General features: G+C 40.0%; 1 protein-coding gene and 1 long non-coding RNA gene across 4 annotated transcripts; one reads left to right on the top strand and one right to left on the bottom strand.

Moving 5' to 3' along the window:
• Positions 1–120: 120 nt before the first annotated feature.
• On the top strand, positions 121–9,402 carry LOC121111182. Its single transcript, XR_005860928.2, has 2 exons — positions 121–7,855; positions 8,968–9,402. It is a non-coding gene; the product is annotated as an uncharacterized LOC121111182 (long non-coding RNA).
• On the bottom strand, positions 454–15,567 carry ADAM9L (ADAM metallopeptidase domain 9-like). Of its 3 annotated transcripts, none has more exons than XM_025151977.3 (22): positions 15,439–15,567; positions 13,013–13,125; positions 11,803–11,879; positions 11,128–11,206; positions 10,112–10,188; positions 9,152–9,374; positions 8,580–8,645; positions 8,416–8,487; positions 7,663–7,835; positions 7,166–7,250; positions 6,798–6,919; positions 6,162–6,333; positions 5,228–5,317; positions 4,490–4,685; positions 4,249–4,354; positions 3,859–4,033; positions 3,363–3,443; positions 2,719–2,824; positions 1,858–1,990; positions 1,195–1,258; positions 839–891; positions 454–731 (listed from the first exon to the last, which is right to left on the bottom strand). In XM_025151977.3, exons 1-22 carry the CDS (start codon positions 15,506–15,508, stop codon positions 617–619), a joined length of 2,448 nt encoding a protein of 815 aa, XP_025007745.2. In that variant the 5' UTR covers positions 15,509–15,567; the 3' UTR covers positions 454–616. The 3 variants fall into 3 exon arrangements, with proteins under 3 accessions (XP_025007745.2, XP_421805.7, XP_046799249.1); XM_421805.8 differs by having other exon boundaries at positions 13,013–13,110; XM_046943293.1 differs by lacking the exons at positions 13,013–13,125; positions 15,439–15,567 and adding an exon at positions 12,350–12,964.
• Between the last annotated feature and the right edge of the window lie 313 nt (positions 15,568–15,880).

Below are 15,880 nucleotides of genomic sequence, written 5' to 3'. Positions count from 1 at the left end.
GGCCCCGCGCAGGCGCAGCGGGAGAGCGGGCGGGCGGCGACGGCGCCCCCTGGCGGAGCGGCGGCCCTCACGGCGGCTCCGGTTGGGGCAATAAATAACCGTTTCGGTGAACCGAGAGGTGACGAACCGCGCCCCGTGTGGCCATGAAATCCCGGGGTGCGGGTGATTACGTTAAGTCAGTGCGTTAGCGTGATTCCGCGCTCCCGCCGCCATCGCTCAGCGTTCTGAAGGCTCGCTGCTTGGACGGCGCGCTTTGCCCGCCGCGTTTCTGCCTGCAGGAGGGAAGGAGCGCGAACGGCCCACAGCTGCGGGCTGCCCGCACCGGACGGGACACGGCGGCTGGTAAACGACCGCTGCGCTCGGAGGAGCCCCGTTGTGCCACAGCTTTAAGGCAACCACAGCTGGACTTGAGGCTTTCCATTAAAGAAATAAAAACAAAAAGAAGAGGTGAGGTAGAAAAGGCACAAACGCAGCCGGCAGCTCTTAGCAGAATAATGGGATGAGAGAGAGGCTGTGTTCAGGGGCTCTCCACACGGAGTCTTTCCCAGTGGTGCGTGTGGCTGGAAGGAGCTCTGGCCGCACACGGGTGGGATGCCAGCCCTCCTGGTTTCCCATATCAGTTCCTGGCAGCAGCTGTGGTCCGAGCAGCTCCTGACACAGCGGGTCTGGGTGGGACGGCGGGCCGGTGAGGTCCTGAAGGAACCGCAGGAAACTGCGTTTGTCCTGCGTGCCTGGAGGGGGAGAACGGCTTTGTGAAGCGCTGCAGCGCCTGCTTAGACAAGCGGTGCTTCTAAGCGGGTACTGCGCCGGCTGTAGCACAAGTGTGAGTTCTACAAACCTCGGAGCGGGAAAATGCGAGATGGTAAAAAAATCAGGGCTTGCTGTGGCAGCCTAGGAGAGACGGTACAGATAACCAGGTTAGCAGAGAGCACATTTCAGATCTTAGCTTGTTTTTCTCTACTAAGCTAATGGTATTTCAGAGCTTATTTTCATCTCTCCTCGACGTTTCACACTCCTTTATGCAACTTTCAGACACTGTTTTGTCCTGTCCAATACCCTCTGTTAAACAACTGGACATCCTGATGGCTTTCATGTATCAAAAAACCACAACTTAATCAGTAAGTACTTCAGACAAAGGCACTGTATAACTGGGGTAACTCAGCATGAAGTAATGCAACTATGCATCTGTCCTACCTGATCATTTCTTGTGGTATGGGTTGGTCTGCTGCTTTGCTTTGGTTGCTGTGCATTGTTACCCCTGAAAGGAAAACAGCGTCATCAGGAAAAGCCCCGTTTGGATTGGTAACATGAAGGGATGAATGCTTACAAAGGGACCCAGCTATAGATCTCATGTTTCTGACTTCACGCATTCCTGAATGTGACAAATAACTTCCATGTTCATTGTCATAAAATCATCATAGAATGGCCTGGGTTGAAAAGGAGCACAATGATGATCTAGTTTTAACCCCCTGCTATGTGCAGGGTCGCCAACCACCAGACCAGACTGCCCAGAGCCACATCCAGCCTGGCCTTGAATGCCTGCAGGGATGGGGCATCCACAGCCTCCTTGGGCAACCTGTTCAGTACGTCACCACCCATGTTCTATGCCCCTGTACCCATGAACACAATTACAAGTACCAATTAGAAAAGTGTGGTGCATTTTAAGAAGAAAAAAATGCTTGAGAACTGACAATCAGAGCATCTGTATGAAAGTACCCACATTTACCAATAGCAGGATAGTCTCTTTCTTTGGGGAGCTACGTAATATTTTTTACACGAAGTGTCTAACTAGATTGCTAAATTAATTTAGACCACCCTCACAAGCATTGAAGTACACATTTGTAATAAGTATAATACCTGTGTTGCCTTCTACTTTTCCTGCAAAACTTTCTCTTTATTGCATCACGCTTAATTACTGCTATTACAATCGCAATCAATATTGGCAGCACAACGAAGAAGAAAATAAGCAGACCGTCCCGAAGTGATGTATCTGGAGAAAAACAGGTGCAATCGTGTAAGACAGTCATCTTGGTTAACCTTATATGAAAGCATTTTGCTGTTACAAATACCTTTCTGAATTACCATCTTCAAATTGTTATAAAGCAAAACTAGTAATTAGGATTTGGACTTCCATAATCACAAATTGTCCCTGCCTTACTCAGCCCCATGCTGTATGACATACAGCATTTTGCTTTTAGTCAACAGATGTGAAACACTTTCCATGGCCTCTCAGTGTAAAGGTCAGAAATATTGACTCCTTTTTCCCCTTTGCATAATTCCATGGCTCTCAGCTGAGCAGTGATGATGCAGCACGCACCTCCTTCATCCCTCTCACTGCAGTGACACCTTTTCCATATGTAAAGTCTGCTGGTTTCATTCTCAAGCTATAGCCTTACTGTATTATATATATTTTATCAGGCTTTAAGTAATTAGCAACTAAATATCTAAACATCTAATTGTTTTCAAATGTCAACGTAATTTTAAGCAATTAGTGTATTGCTTTTTATCTCAGACAAAACAGATCCACTTCTCCCTTGGACCAGCTTTCATGATATCTGCAGACCTACACATCAGATGCTGTTCATTCTCCAAGGCAGTCACAACTGAGCAGTAGGGGGAAAAAAAAAGCTTTGGAAAAGAGACTGCAAACCACCCTGTATGAGTAGATAAATTAAATGGGACACTGGAGGCAATAAGAAAGCAGTTTCAGAATCATACCCATGTGAGTTGGACCACTGTCAATACTGCCACCGTAGCCCGACTGGTTACAGAACGGAGGTGCCCATCCAGAATTGCAGTGGCAGTTCCCATTGTTGTTACACACCTACAGCCAATGCAAAAGGGATTAGTCAAATAAAGGCTTTTTGGAAGCGGCCACTTTCAACCTCTGACGTATATCTGAAGTTACACATTAAGAACTGGATGTAGAAGCAATACTGCACAGTATTGCATAGAAGTAGAGGAAGTATAAGCTCACTGCTTCCATAACATCCCAAAACACTGAGTGGAGGAACTTCTCAGTTCTGAAACTGTCAGACTCCATTTTCATTTTTCAGAGAAATATCTGAATCCTGGATCACCAGCCTGTTCTCCCCAGAGGAATACTTTCCTCTTACAGTTTGACAGCTCAGAAATGTTAGAAAATTCCCGAGGGAAATTTAGAAGAGACGTTTAGAAGTGCCTCTCAGTGTTAGTGCTAAGGTGTTTACAGTATACTGCTAACATGAATTATGGATTAAAACATGGATTTAACTTCTAATACAGAGCAGAATAAAGCAAAGCCATCTGTCAGGCTATTGCTTTTATAGAGGAATTTTGCAGCTATCTTCAAGATATAGGGCATAAAAACACCATCTACTCACCCCGTTGTCATTACACTTCTGCTTTACATCACAGCTGTAGCCCAGATGACTTGCATCAACACACTCAAAAGATACACAGGCCTGGGAAAGTATTCAGTGTCTTTTAAATACAACATTCCCCCCAAATCCTATCCATTTTATACATATACTATATAATAATATACATTTACAAGTCTACACAGCTTTTGCTTATCGACCCTTTGCCTTGGCATATAGAACACTGAGTACTTAACAGTTTTATAGCTGTATTTATCTCAGATTTTCTTAAATCTATGGATGCAGCTTGATGGAAGTAATTTGACTGATAAGATTGCTCACTAATTTGTAACATCACAGTTTTTTTTAAGAGCTAATTAATTGTGTGTGTATATCTGAAACAGCAGGTTCTTTAATGACTTTACGGTAGACGAACAAGAGAACAGTTTAATGCTTTTGAAAGTTAAGAGCTTTCCAGTTGGTGGAATATATTGTGTATGTATGCTGAGATTTGTCTTACCTTCTTTTCTCCACATGCTGTTCCATCATGAACTTGAGCGGGATCAGGGATATCTGATCCTAAGTCAAAATCAGAGGACCAGCATAAAACCCCAGATGCATTATTGACAACACTCCACGCAGGAAGATTTTGAAGGCTAACAGAAGTGCACTGGAGCTTGCCACACAGACTGTGCCTGTAGTGAACAAATGGCACTTGGAGATAAGATGAACAGCAAAAAAATCACACACAAAAAAACCCCAGTATAAATGCAAATACACCATCCAGTCAAATGTAGGCTGCATTTTAAACAAATATTCTTGTCTTAAATCTCATGCTCTACAAGCTCATACAGGAATGTATATTTCACACTGGAGATCTTAGGGGTGGCATTGTTTAGTACTGACTTACTGAACAGGACACTTCTTGTACGCTCCACCTCTCATTCCACAGTTTCCAAACCTATCTCCTTTAATATTGGCTTTTTCAAAGCACAGATCAGGTGCTTTTCGTGCCCCTGTATGAAAATTAGTGAATCTTAGTAAGCCATCATGCTGTCTTAAAAATATGAGACAGAAAAAGCAAGCTATGAGATGTCCTGTAGAAGACAAGTTTTTTTTTTTTTTTTTTTTACATTAAATTATAAACTTACCTTTTCCATATATAGCTTCACACTGTGAATCATAGCTCTGACATACTCCGTAGTAGCAATATGCTTTCATGTTGTTGCATGGGTAACCATTCATGATATAAACATCATCCGGGCAGTAGGCATAGCTTCCATTGCAGTACTCAGGGAGATCACAGAAACCCATTTTTGATCTGCATTCTGCTCCTGCTGCTTTAAACTAGAACAGGAGAAGAGTGCCACCTCACTTTTATTTCATAACAGCACAACTTCAAACATGAAACAATGACAGCTGAGAATCTGTGATGTTAAAGAAGACAAAATAGGGTGGGTTTTTTTTTTTTTGGATCAATATCTAATGAAAGCCCAAAACTTCCCTCAGTTTCATAGGGTGTAGCTACCAAGTTTTTGAGGTCAGTTTGCAGAAGGGCAGGGTAGGTCATACAAACACACACACAAGCACAAATTAAAAAGTAGCCAACAATCAGAGACTTTGTAGATGCCTGGGGTTGCATAATGGAAATGACTGTTGCTGAATGCCCTGATTACTCCTTCCTCCTGTGAGGGATGACACAGAGATGACATTCCATTTCTAAGCTACAGAACTCATTAGAGACAATTTCTCTACTGCCATGCTCTCTGCTGGTGAAGGTAGTTTGATGTGGAACTATGTCAAGAGATACTATGAGATTCTTTTCCAACGTCTCCTAAAAAGCCAGCCTAGTAATGAATATCAACTCAGCCTAATAAAACAAAGCCTACCTTGCAGTTTTTGCAGCACAGTCCTTGTGCACATTGCGATCCAGATGTAAGTTTGCAGGTGGCAGCATCGCAGCAAGGGTTGGTGCATTCCTAAGAACAGCCACGAAGAAGGGAACACGATGTTTTTCCCTTGTGTAGCTAGGAATGGAGCTGGTCAAGCCAAGCGCGTGGACAAACCAAACATTACGTATGCGATCTGTCTTGCATACTCTGAGATTGATAGCCTCTCACAGAAAGCAACATACAGTCTGGCTGTGTTTTTTTTTTTTTTTTTTGATGGGCTATGCCATAGGAATATAAGATAGGTTTCCACTTTAAGTGGGCACTAAAGAAGCAGACCAGATCGTTTTTTAAATAACACTGCTTATCCCACCCCGTCTTATTTTCCCATTACACTGGCAGTTTGATGTAAAGAAATGCTGATATCTTTTCTTGGCTTAGAAGAAGACCTATGCAATGGGTTTGCTGACAGCCTCTTGATTTATCAGTGTCTTTTTTGAGACACCTTTATTTTCTCAAGAACAAGCCAACATACCCCATTCTTAGAAAGACATTTTTGCAGTGTGAATATGACCAAAGTAATTGTGTTTTGGGCTAATTTTGAGGGCTACAGGTAAGAAACATGTAAGTGCTACAAAAACTAGTAATCTCTTTTATGTAACAGAAATCTCTACCTTGCTAATACCAGCACAAAAACCAATGGCATTTTCACATACTGTGCACTGAAATGCACTTCTTTGTTAGGCAATGACTCAAAGTTCTATCAAGTCCAGTAGCTCTTAACTGAGTTCATACCAAAACTGATGTATCATTTTAGGCTTTTTTCCTAAAATTTACCTTTACACAGCTTGCAAAAATGGCCCCAGGTATTAACACAAATCAGGTGTACAACAAGTATGATATAACACACAAGTACCCGGCTGAATTTCATTACCTGTGGTTTTCCACAGTCACATTCTTCATCATTATCAATCACATTGTTACCACAGACAGGCTCTTTGTAAACATTACTTGTTTTGGGCGGATTTCTGAGGCAGTTTCCTCCTCCATTTAGAACAAGGTTCTCAAAATCATCAGCACTGCAGGAACTGAAATTCCTGGACCCCCTGGAAAGCATAATATTTTTTATTAGATTTTGCTTACAAAAGGACAATTCAATAAAATCTTGTCACATTTCCAAGTGTTAGGAGAGCTTGAAATATTTTCTTTTTACTTTATTGTGTATGAGAGTACTTCTAGAAATAAAAAAAGATTCTTCTTTTTTCAGAAGCACAAAAACCCACCAGATTATCCATTCTTATATTCTATACAAAATAGGCTTTCAAAATCCCTTGTTTGAACTGAGTCCAACAATGCCTGATTAAAATACATTCTGACCAGGTCAGAAAATAGGTAACAATTCAAATAAACCAAAATTATATCAAATCCTAAGTCCAAAAATTCACTCCATGATCAAAATTTTCAAACAACTTCTCATTCACAACAGTTCTTTGGTGTTCATAGAATCTTATGAGTTTATAAGACAGGCAGTGCAGATGAATAACAATTATTAAATTAAATGGAATCTTACTTATCTGTGCTGTGCATAATGTAGGATGCAGGACACCTTTTATCATCATGTTTCATTCCAAGGTTATGTCCCAGTTCGTGTGCAACTACTGTAGCATGACGTAACACATTGTTATGATTCAACTAATAAAGAGAATCAGTGTTAAAAATTATGACAGTACTACCTTTCCACCTACCCACTTATTCAAGCCATAGGTTTCTTAGAGGCTATGAAGACATTGCAAAATTATATTGCAATGCAAAAACAGCAAGAAATGGCAGTTTGCCACTGTTTATTTTCAGGTAGGGCCAAATTCTGCTGCTTTTTCTATTCCTTCCAACAGGACCATACTCTGATAGTAACACAGCCAGTCACGGGAATGTACTTACAGTGCTGATTGACCCTCCCTGCACCTGTGAGCAGACAGTACCCACAAAAGCCATTCCAATGGATCCATTGTAAGAGCCTCTCCCTCTGTGACAAAAGCAATTTGAAGGCGATGTTGAAAGAGTTGCTGAACTTTTAAGGTTTCTTCTAAAAGCCACTGATGAAACAAATACTGCAAAGCATAATTTGGTCTTCTTGAAGTCAAGAAGAAAGTTGTACAATATCATGGTTTCACTGTAACTAATAATATTGGGATAACGTAGGTTGAAAATAATGACCAGTCACCAGAGTCTGCTGTATCAGTGCTTTGAGTTGATCAAACTACAAAGAATGCATTGCATTTTATGTTTTTTTTTTTTTTCCCAGGTTAAAGCAGTCTGGAAATTGAGGGAATTTTATTCCAGTTATATTTTCATTCATATATGAAACATGAAACAAAACCCACAGACGTTAGCAACTCTGGCAGCGTGGCTAGTTCTGCCACTAAATGAAAACTTACATTATGAGATGGCTGACATCATTTCTGGATCGCTTGAGAAGATCTTTCTGTCTCCAAGAAACGAATCTACCCAGTACATCTCCAGCTGAACCCTCCATTACAGAAATTTGGTTTTTATCTGTCCAAATTTCTAATCCAACCAAAACAATCTGGATATTTAATGCACTGTACATCTGGAAAGAGGGAAAGAAAGGTGATTACTATCCATTGGTCTAGTTCAAGTGAATTATGAAATCTTTCATCATTACTACTGCATTAACATGAAGCCAAACAGTGACTGAGGCATAGGTTTAGTTTCCTTGAGTAATTACAATCTAGTTTAATATTAAGTAATATATGACTAAAGGCAATCTACCTCATGAATATGCTTAAACAGATCTTTCAGGTGAAGTTGGAAAGATGATGTTTATTCATTTTCTTAGCTAAATGTCTTGAGGAGAAACGGGGAACATATCATCACATTCCCTTGGGAATTGTTCACAATGCTGACAATTTGCTTAAGGAAAAAACAATTACAAACAAGTGAAATACTCTTCCTGGAAACATAAAAAGTACTGGAGACATCAGGTTTCTGGTCTGCACCTCTACAAGTTCTGTGCACAGATATGTAGTATGCCTTAAATATCACAAATTGCCACATAACTTCCAAATACAGTTTCAGGACACGGTTGTACAGATTTACTGAATTATTTTTTCATTTGAAAACTATGACAGTGTAAAAACTACTGAATATAGGTGACTGAACTGACCTACCCCATCAACATAATTAATCAGCTCAACGGTTTCCTTTTGCACTGCAGCAGGATCAGAGTTCTTCTGCAAAAACTGCAAGATGCCATATGAAAAGGAAGATTAGAAGACAGAGAAAATTGTTAATATTTTAACACAATGTAATTAGCATTCTACAGAGTCATTACCCTGTGATTATCCACAACCATAAATAATTCCACATAGCTTTTCTGTGGCAGGACAGCTCGCTTCTTCTGCAAATTAGAAAGCACAATAAGTTAACAATGCCTAGTGGATTCAAGGTTTTTAACTGATCCTTCTCATCCTTATCATTTAATGTATTTATAAAGAAATTTGCATTTTTAAAGTGGCCTCAAATGTAAGTTTGCTTTAGATTTCCACACCAGTATCAGTATGTTAGTAATTTACTTTTAGTCAGACCTTGAGATGCATGAGCTGAATGGCAGCTTCGTGCCTTTCGTACACCCATGATGGTCTCAGGCTGAGCTCTGCTCTTCTGCTAAAGGGCTGCTTCAAGTTAGGTTTAACTCCCATTGTGCTATTCTTCTCTTTCAGAATTTATCAGAACTCCCAACAGTTTGGGGTCCATGAAAATGTGAGCAACAAGGAAGTGCTCAGCCAAACCCACCTGCAGTGATACCATGCCAAAGCAAGGCTCTGCAGACCCTCAGCTACTGGGGCAGACTGAGGGAATAGTTTGGACTGTAGCCCTCAGGAGAGAAACAAAAAATGTATTTACCCTCAAAAGCTCTTCCTTACTAGAGGTATTGTTTGGTGAAAATGCATATCTCACAGACTGCTTCACAAATATCTGCATCTGACGATGAAGGTTATCATTCAGCACACCACAATGAAAAGGAGTATGCTGCATATCTTCTAAGTGGTAAAACCTGTGTTCAAGTGTTCTGGATGTGTTGATCGGCTCCATTCCATACCATTTGCCAGCAATGTAGACAATTCCTCTAACAAGCATAAAAGAAGGAAGCATTATTTCTCTCTCATGGTTATGACTATGTGAGTGAACAGTAGATGAGCACTTTAAAGTGTAATTATTCATACCGCTGTGTTAACATAAATTCTTATCTTAAATTATCTCAGTGTAGGGGGTGAATTCAAATGCCCAACAGGATCTCAAAAGACAAAACAGTACTCATTTAAAATATTGATTTTATGCAAATATATGCTCCTTGAATCAATTAGTTGGGAAAGCCTAATGGTTGCCGGATTGTCCAGCACTGGAACAGGCTTCCCTGGGAACATGTCATGGCCCCAAAGACATCAGTATTCAGAAGCATCTGGGCAACACTCTTAGATATATAGTTTAGCTCTTAGATTGCCCTGCATGGAGCCAGGAGTTGGACTCAGTGATCCCTGTGGGTCCCTTCCAACACAGGATATTCTATGCACTTGTATCAAGTATTACAGACCTTTGTTCATGCCTGTGTTCTACCTGTATTTAGATTATGCTCTCCCTCCTTTCTCTCCAAAGGAATTTTAGATAAGCGATAAATAGTAGTGAAGACAAAGAATAAAACCTGTGTAGAGTTTCAGCTTCATCAAGATGTGAAACGTAAAAAATATTTGCAAGACAGGATGGTGCTTCTTTCCATGTGTAAAATGAATATTAAGGCTTTTGTTTTGTTTTTACTGGTGGTACTGTGCAATTAATTATATCGAAGCAAAAAACAAGAGGTAATACCTTAGGCCATCACATGTGCTAAGAGCAAGCACCGAGTCAGCCACTCCTTCTACAGTACCATGATAATAACAGTGCATCTGAAATACGACAAAACCACACAATTAATGACAAAATAAGGTTGCTCTGTTCAAATTCAAATGTATTTGGTAACCAGCCTTATTATTGGCAGTATGTTATAGCTGGCTTTCAGAAATTTAAAGTGTTCCATACTCTAAAATAATTTCTTAGGAGTAAAATATTACTTGACATGAGTAACTACTATAGCATCTGGTCCCCTGGTTCTAGAAAACAAAGAGCTTTTTTATTTAACCTATCACCACCATTTAACGAGATCTTTGTATCTCTATTGCTTATCTTGTTCTCACATAGAATCCTCTCCAAGGCTGATCCAAGAAGCTCTGCATGCACAAAGCAGTCTCACTGAGATAGCATGCAGTTAAAGGCTGAAATTGAACATAAAAGCATTCTTAAGGTTTGCTCAAAACTACAGAGCTTTGATGCTGCCACTGTACCTTTGACAGCATGCAAAGGTGACCTAGTTGGGTAGCTCAAATTCAATCTTGGCATAATTTCCCGTGTCTCCTTTCTCACCTTACAAAATAATGATGCTGTATCATCACAAATAGTATGAGGACATGACTGCTCCCTCATAGAACATGAAGCCTTATGTTTTATATCACAAACATTAATGCTATAAATATAAAACCTTGACAAAATCTCTTTCCCAGCATGTATTTTTTTCTATAGGTGCCCTTCATTGGCATCACCTGCGTTTCCCTTTCCACTGCCAAAAATGTAAACAATTCTCAGTGTTCTACTATATAGACACAAAGACACTCAGAATGAATGGTCATACACATTCACTTTTGCTTTTGAAATACATAAAGATGCATATACATCCTTGCTGCAGCCCTCAGCTCAACCGAATTGTTATTAAGGCCTTCAGTTCATAAAGCTTGGGTTCTCTGCTTTGAGGAAACTCGTATGCAAAAGGGGAAATTTAAGATGTACAATACCTTGTTTTTTGACTGCGTTGCCTCCAGTTTCCCATTTTTCCCATATGTATATAGCATAAAGTCTTTGCTAACAAGGTCTCTGGAAACAAAAACAAACTACTGCTCTTTTAAGAGTCTACAAAGCAAGAAATAAATCAAGAATCCTAGTAAGTATTAAATTATTAGCAGCATACTCCTCCTATATTATTATTAAAATGCATAGACATGAAAGAAGTACCTTAAAAATCAGCTGTGCTGCTTGGAAAATGTGTTATTTTGAAGTAGTTTAACTAAAATATCCATAGAGTAGGACCTGAGCAGACTATGTTATATCAGGGCCTGGACTGTTACTCAGGAACAAGGAAGAACAACAGACAAATTTATCTAACTACAACATTACTAATAACCCTCCCTGCCCAAAATGAACTGAATTCTACTTTTCCAGGATCTTCTGAATTCTACTGCTTTGTGGTGCTAATAAAAAAATTAATTGAAATAAATTTGTGCACAGAAAAAGTACTACCTTGTTCTTGTGAGGCAATGATGTAACAGAGACACTATTTAACAGATATTTTGTAGTTATTGCAATCTGCCCTCAAAACGATTTCTTCTGAGCTTTGTCACTATAACAATACTTGGCTGTATTGCAACCACATTCAAATATGGAATGATAACCTAGAATGCTCTGTAACATACTTATTTTTCTTCAGTGTTAGGAGGTATGTTCCATTTCTTGTTTTAATTGAGTAAGAAAGATTGTCATCTGAATGCTCCTGAAAACAGAACAGAAATATCATTATATGAATTTCTACCTGGGTGTGCCAGTTCCATGCTTTCTTTGATAACAGAGCTCCAACTACTACCTATGCTTTATGTATTCACTTGATTCACAAAACACACATTCCCCCTACCTCTCACACTCTCTATATTTAAAAAGTTAAGCACCACGCTCTACATTCTTTCCTATGGAAAGTTTAAATCCTGTTAGGCTATAAATAATCACATAGAAGACATAATGAAAAAATCACACAGAATACACAGAAGACTAAGTATGTCTGCCATCAGAGATCTGGAGAAGGAATGAAGATAGGCTGTCTGCAAAAAGGCCAATAATTACCATTTGTGGTATTAATAACAAAAAAAGTAGTGTTAGTTAAGCTAAACATAGGTGTCCATTGTACAGCTTTACAGTCTCAGGAACAGATGCTCCTGAGGCTCTAGTGGAGAGGAAGTAGGCACAGACCAGATGAAGGTGGCCAGAGGTAGTTTCCCCAGGAAGGCACAGCCCATGTATGCACTCTGCTGAACTGCCACACAAAGTTTTGTGACACTCCTTATGTAAATCATCATCAGCCAGCTGAACAACACACAAATGCTTCCTTAGGTAATCAGTTTGCACAGAGATGACTAACCATTTCATTATCAGTTATTTCAATAATTGAACTCTGTATCTGGTGTAAAGGTAAATGACTTCAGAGCAGAAGAATTGAGGTTCAGATCTTTCTCTCTTAACTCATTCATTTACCTGTAGGACTGTATGGGACCACTTGTACTAAGGGAGGATCTGCCCTTCAGGTGCTACATGGTTGAAATCTTATGTTTTTTCAAAGACTTTGTACAAAGTACAACAGAATATACTCAGCATGGACATTATTTAAGTTCTGTGTCTAATCTGACTTGGAGGAAAATGAAATATTCCCCATGCTCCTTCCTACTTCTGTCTGACAAGGCTGTTAACAGGACTAATGCAGTCATAGACCTCTGTGGAAACAAATCCACTCAAAGGTACTCAAGAAAACTTAAGAATCTAATCTATATAAGCATAGACAGTATGTATGTATGTCTGTAACATAGGACAATATTGTGGAAAACAGCAACATTAGCAATAAAAACAAGAACAACAAACCTCAGGAAAAAATGGGTGACGTTTCTCTCTGTCTGTCAACCTTTGAGGGATAATGATTTCAAATGTAGGAAGTCTGGATGCCTCTTCAGAATATACACCTAAAAATGAAATTCCTAAGGAATCAGAAAGGGTAAGTGATGTCTCGTGTTGGCACCAGGACAGAGATGATTGCTGAAAAGTAATTCTGATCAGACAATAAATTCAGAAACATGAGTTTCACCAGCATGAGATGCAGCTGCCCATGCTCAGCTTGGTTTGTTCCATCTCTGCCTGAGTTCTGGGATTATGCTGAGAAAGTCAAAGAAATCAAAGTTTTCATTCATGGCCAAAGTACTCTGCATTCCTGAGTGTATAAACTAAACGTATCTTAGTTACTTACATTACAAACCGAGATGAGAAATTTTGGTCATTCTTTCATATAGTCATTATGAAAACAAATGATTGTATGAATAAAACCAAATCCCTCGACCTACATAGCTGTAACATCACACAAAATCCAGAGTTAAAGATAATCCAAAAGTCTAACCAAAACAAAAAGCTCCTGTATTCAGAGCATACCTTGAATAAACAGCTCAGGAATGGTCAGACTGATGCAAAAGGAGGTAAATTCTGGTTTCAGCTGAGGTCTTCCAGAGGACATCATAATGAAAAGCTATCAAATTAGCTAAATCTCCCATATTCTAACCCAGACTATTAACTTTGTCTGTCATTTCTGAAACACTTTTTTTATCCACGATCAATGCTTTCAACCTGATGTACTGCAGAAAAAGTCAGCAGCTGTCTTCTTTGTCCACCCATCTGCCTTCTGCTTGGAAGCTTTGAGGTAGCTGGCCAGTTAAAATTAGCCATGCATGAGATTTTGACATCTCAAATACCACTAAGTTCCTTCGGGTTTTGTGCAGTCACCTTGCTGGTGTCAGGACCAATGTGCTGATGTGTCTGTTGGCAGCAGGGCTCTCTGGGAGTGGCTGATGGACGCTTGATCAGCAGCAGCCACGTTTCCCTTGTATTTTTTGTGAAAGGCTTGTAACCTTTTACACTATATCAGTTATCTTCAGAACACCATCCTAACTCAAGAAGCTGAAGGTAAGAATCTGTTGAGTATCTGGTTTCAGGTAAGCAGATTTATAGACAAAAACCATCTCCAGTGTCTTATTTGAAAACTGAGAGAACGTCTCCTCCCCTTTTTCCTTCCTGTTCATGAAAGTGGTTTTAGTGTTTCCTTTGGTCAATAGAGACACAAATGTTGCTTTTAAACAGGTTACAGTGTCAACAATAACATGGGTTCTAACAACCTACTTCTCAAATTGTTCCTGGATAAGGAAACAAAGAGATTTCTGCTCATTTGCAGTAGGACAAAGTTAACCTCAGCCTCCCATGTTTCTGTGAAAGGAAACTGTAACTGCAAAGAAGCCACAGAGCAATCTTGAATCACCAATTCAAAGCAAGGAGGAGGTCTCCTCAGTGTAATGATGATCTCTACCCATTAGATAACATCAGGATTTTTGAAAACTAGGTGCTGGTAGGCTATCATTAACATTAAACACTGCCATTACAATCAAAACGTGGAAGTTGCTATTAGCAATCAGGCTTATGAATAATACCAGCGCTCCCTATTTACTTCTGTCTTTATCTGAAATAACTTGGTTAACTAAATCATAATCTGTTCTGTTTTGTAAGTGCATGTAGAGCTAATGGCAGGAGTATGGCTCTAACTGTTCAAATTTTACCACCTGAAAGGAAGATGTTTTTTTTACAATGATGTCTTGGTGGTGAGGCACTGGCAGAGGTTGCAAAGAGAGGTTGTGGTGCTCCATCCCTGCAGACCCCCAAGGTCAGTCTGGACAGGAGCATCCAATGGAGCTGTGGGTATCCCCATTCACTGCAGGGAAGTTGGGCCAGATGGCCCTAGGATCACCAAAGGATCCCTTACAACTCAAATAATTCTATAAGAAAAGAGTGAGAAAGCACCTGTAACATTGGTCATAAAAATATCACTTTCTATGAAATATTTCAGGCATTACATCTACATCTAAAATCTGAATTTTAATCATCAGTGTAAAGAAGTTAATGTGGACATAAAACAAAGCATCAATGGAATTTCAAATCTTTTTCTCCACTCTTTACTGTCCATCAGTGACAGTAGCTGCAATTGTCACAACCAGCATCGTGTAGGGAAGGAGAAGTTTTTAAACACCTACTATGCCATGGGGGGAAAAAATCACTAAGAACTAAGCTATAGAAAGCTTCAAGCAGCAGGGTTTTCCCTAAGCCAGAGCTTCTTGGATGGGAGATCTGCTGACAGCCTAATGCCTAAGGACAGCCGTGCCTTGGTTTGAAAGGTCTGCACGTTTCTGGTCAGAACTGGAGAGTATAAGAATTCCCAGATAATCTTTCTGAATACATAACAGAAAGGAAAGGCTTACCTTTCATCCAACAAGAATTTCCAGTTAAAGACAATCCAAAAGTAAAGAAAAACAGGCCGTGCTTTAGCATGACTAGATTCCCTGCAGACACCGTGCCTGGCTCTCAGCCGCTCTGCTCAGAACTAGAAGAACGAGAACCGTCTGCTCTGAAGGTAAACAACAGAAAGAGCTGTCCGACACTTCCTCTCTGCTAAGGAAACGGTAAGTAAAAGTTCATCCATTAGGTTTGCAAGAAAACTGGTTAAGCAGCTTAAGGCAAACAAAAGGCAGCGCTCTGAAATGCTGATTGGAGGCAGACAGCCACATCATGCCAGGAGCCAGCTGGTTTCTTCTGAAGGACTTGGACTGCTACCACAGCGAGGTTATATGAGGTTCAAAGCATCAAGTCTTGCTAGCAACGGATATGATATTTGTGATATTTGTGCTGGTCACTGCCAGCTCA

The sequence above is a fragment of the Gallus gallus genome, chromosome 6 (genome assembly GCF_016699485.2).
Source record: "Gallus gallus isolate bGalGal1 chromosome 6, bGalGal1.mat.broiler.GRCg7b, whole genome shotgun sequence".
Classification (NCBI taxonomy): Eukaryota; Metazoa; Chordata; class Aves; order Galliformes; family Phasianidae; genus Gallus; species Gallus gallus.
This window is presented reverse-complemented; position numbering and strand designations above follow the sequence as displayed.

Coding starts and splice junctions, on each gene's coding strand:
- ADAM9L (XM_025151977.3), bottom strand. CDS start 15,508: ATGCTAAAGCACGGCCTGTTTTTCTTTACTTTTGGATTGTCTTTAACT. Junction 9,375..10,111: donor AGCACATGTGATGGCCTAAG/GTATTACCTCTT, acceptor TATGCTTGTTAG/AGGAATTGTCTACATTGCTG. Junction 4,034..4,248: donor TACAAGAAGTGTCCTGTTCA/GTAAGTCAGTAC, acceptor TGTTCACTACAG/GCACAGTCTGTGTGGCAAGC.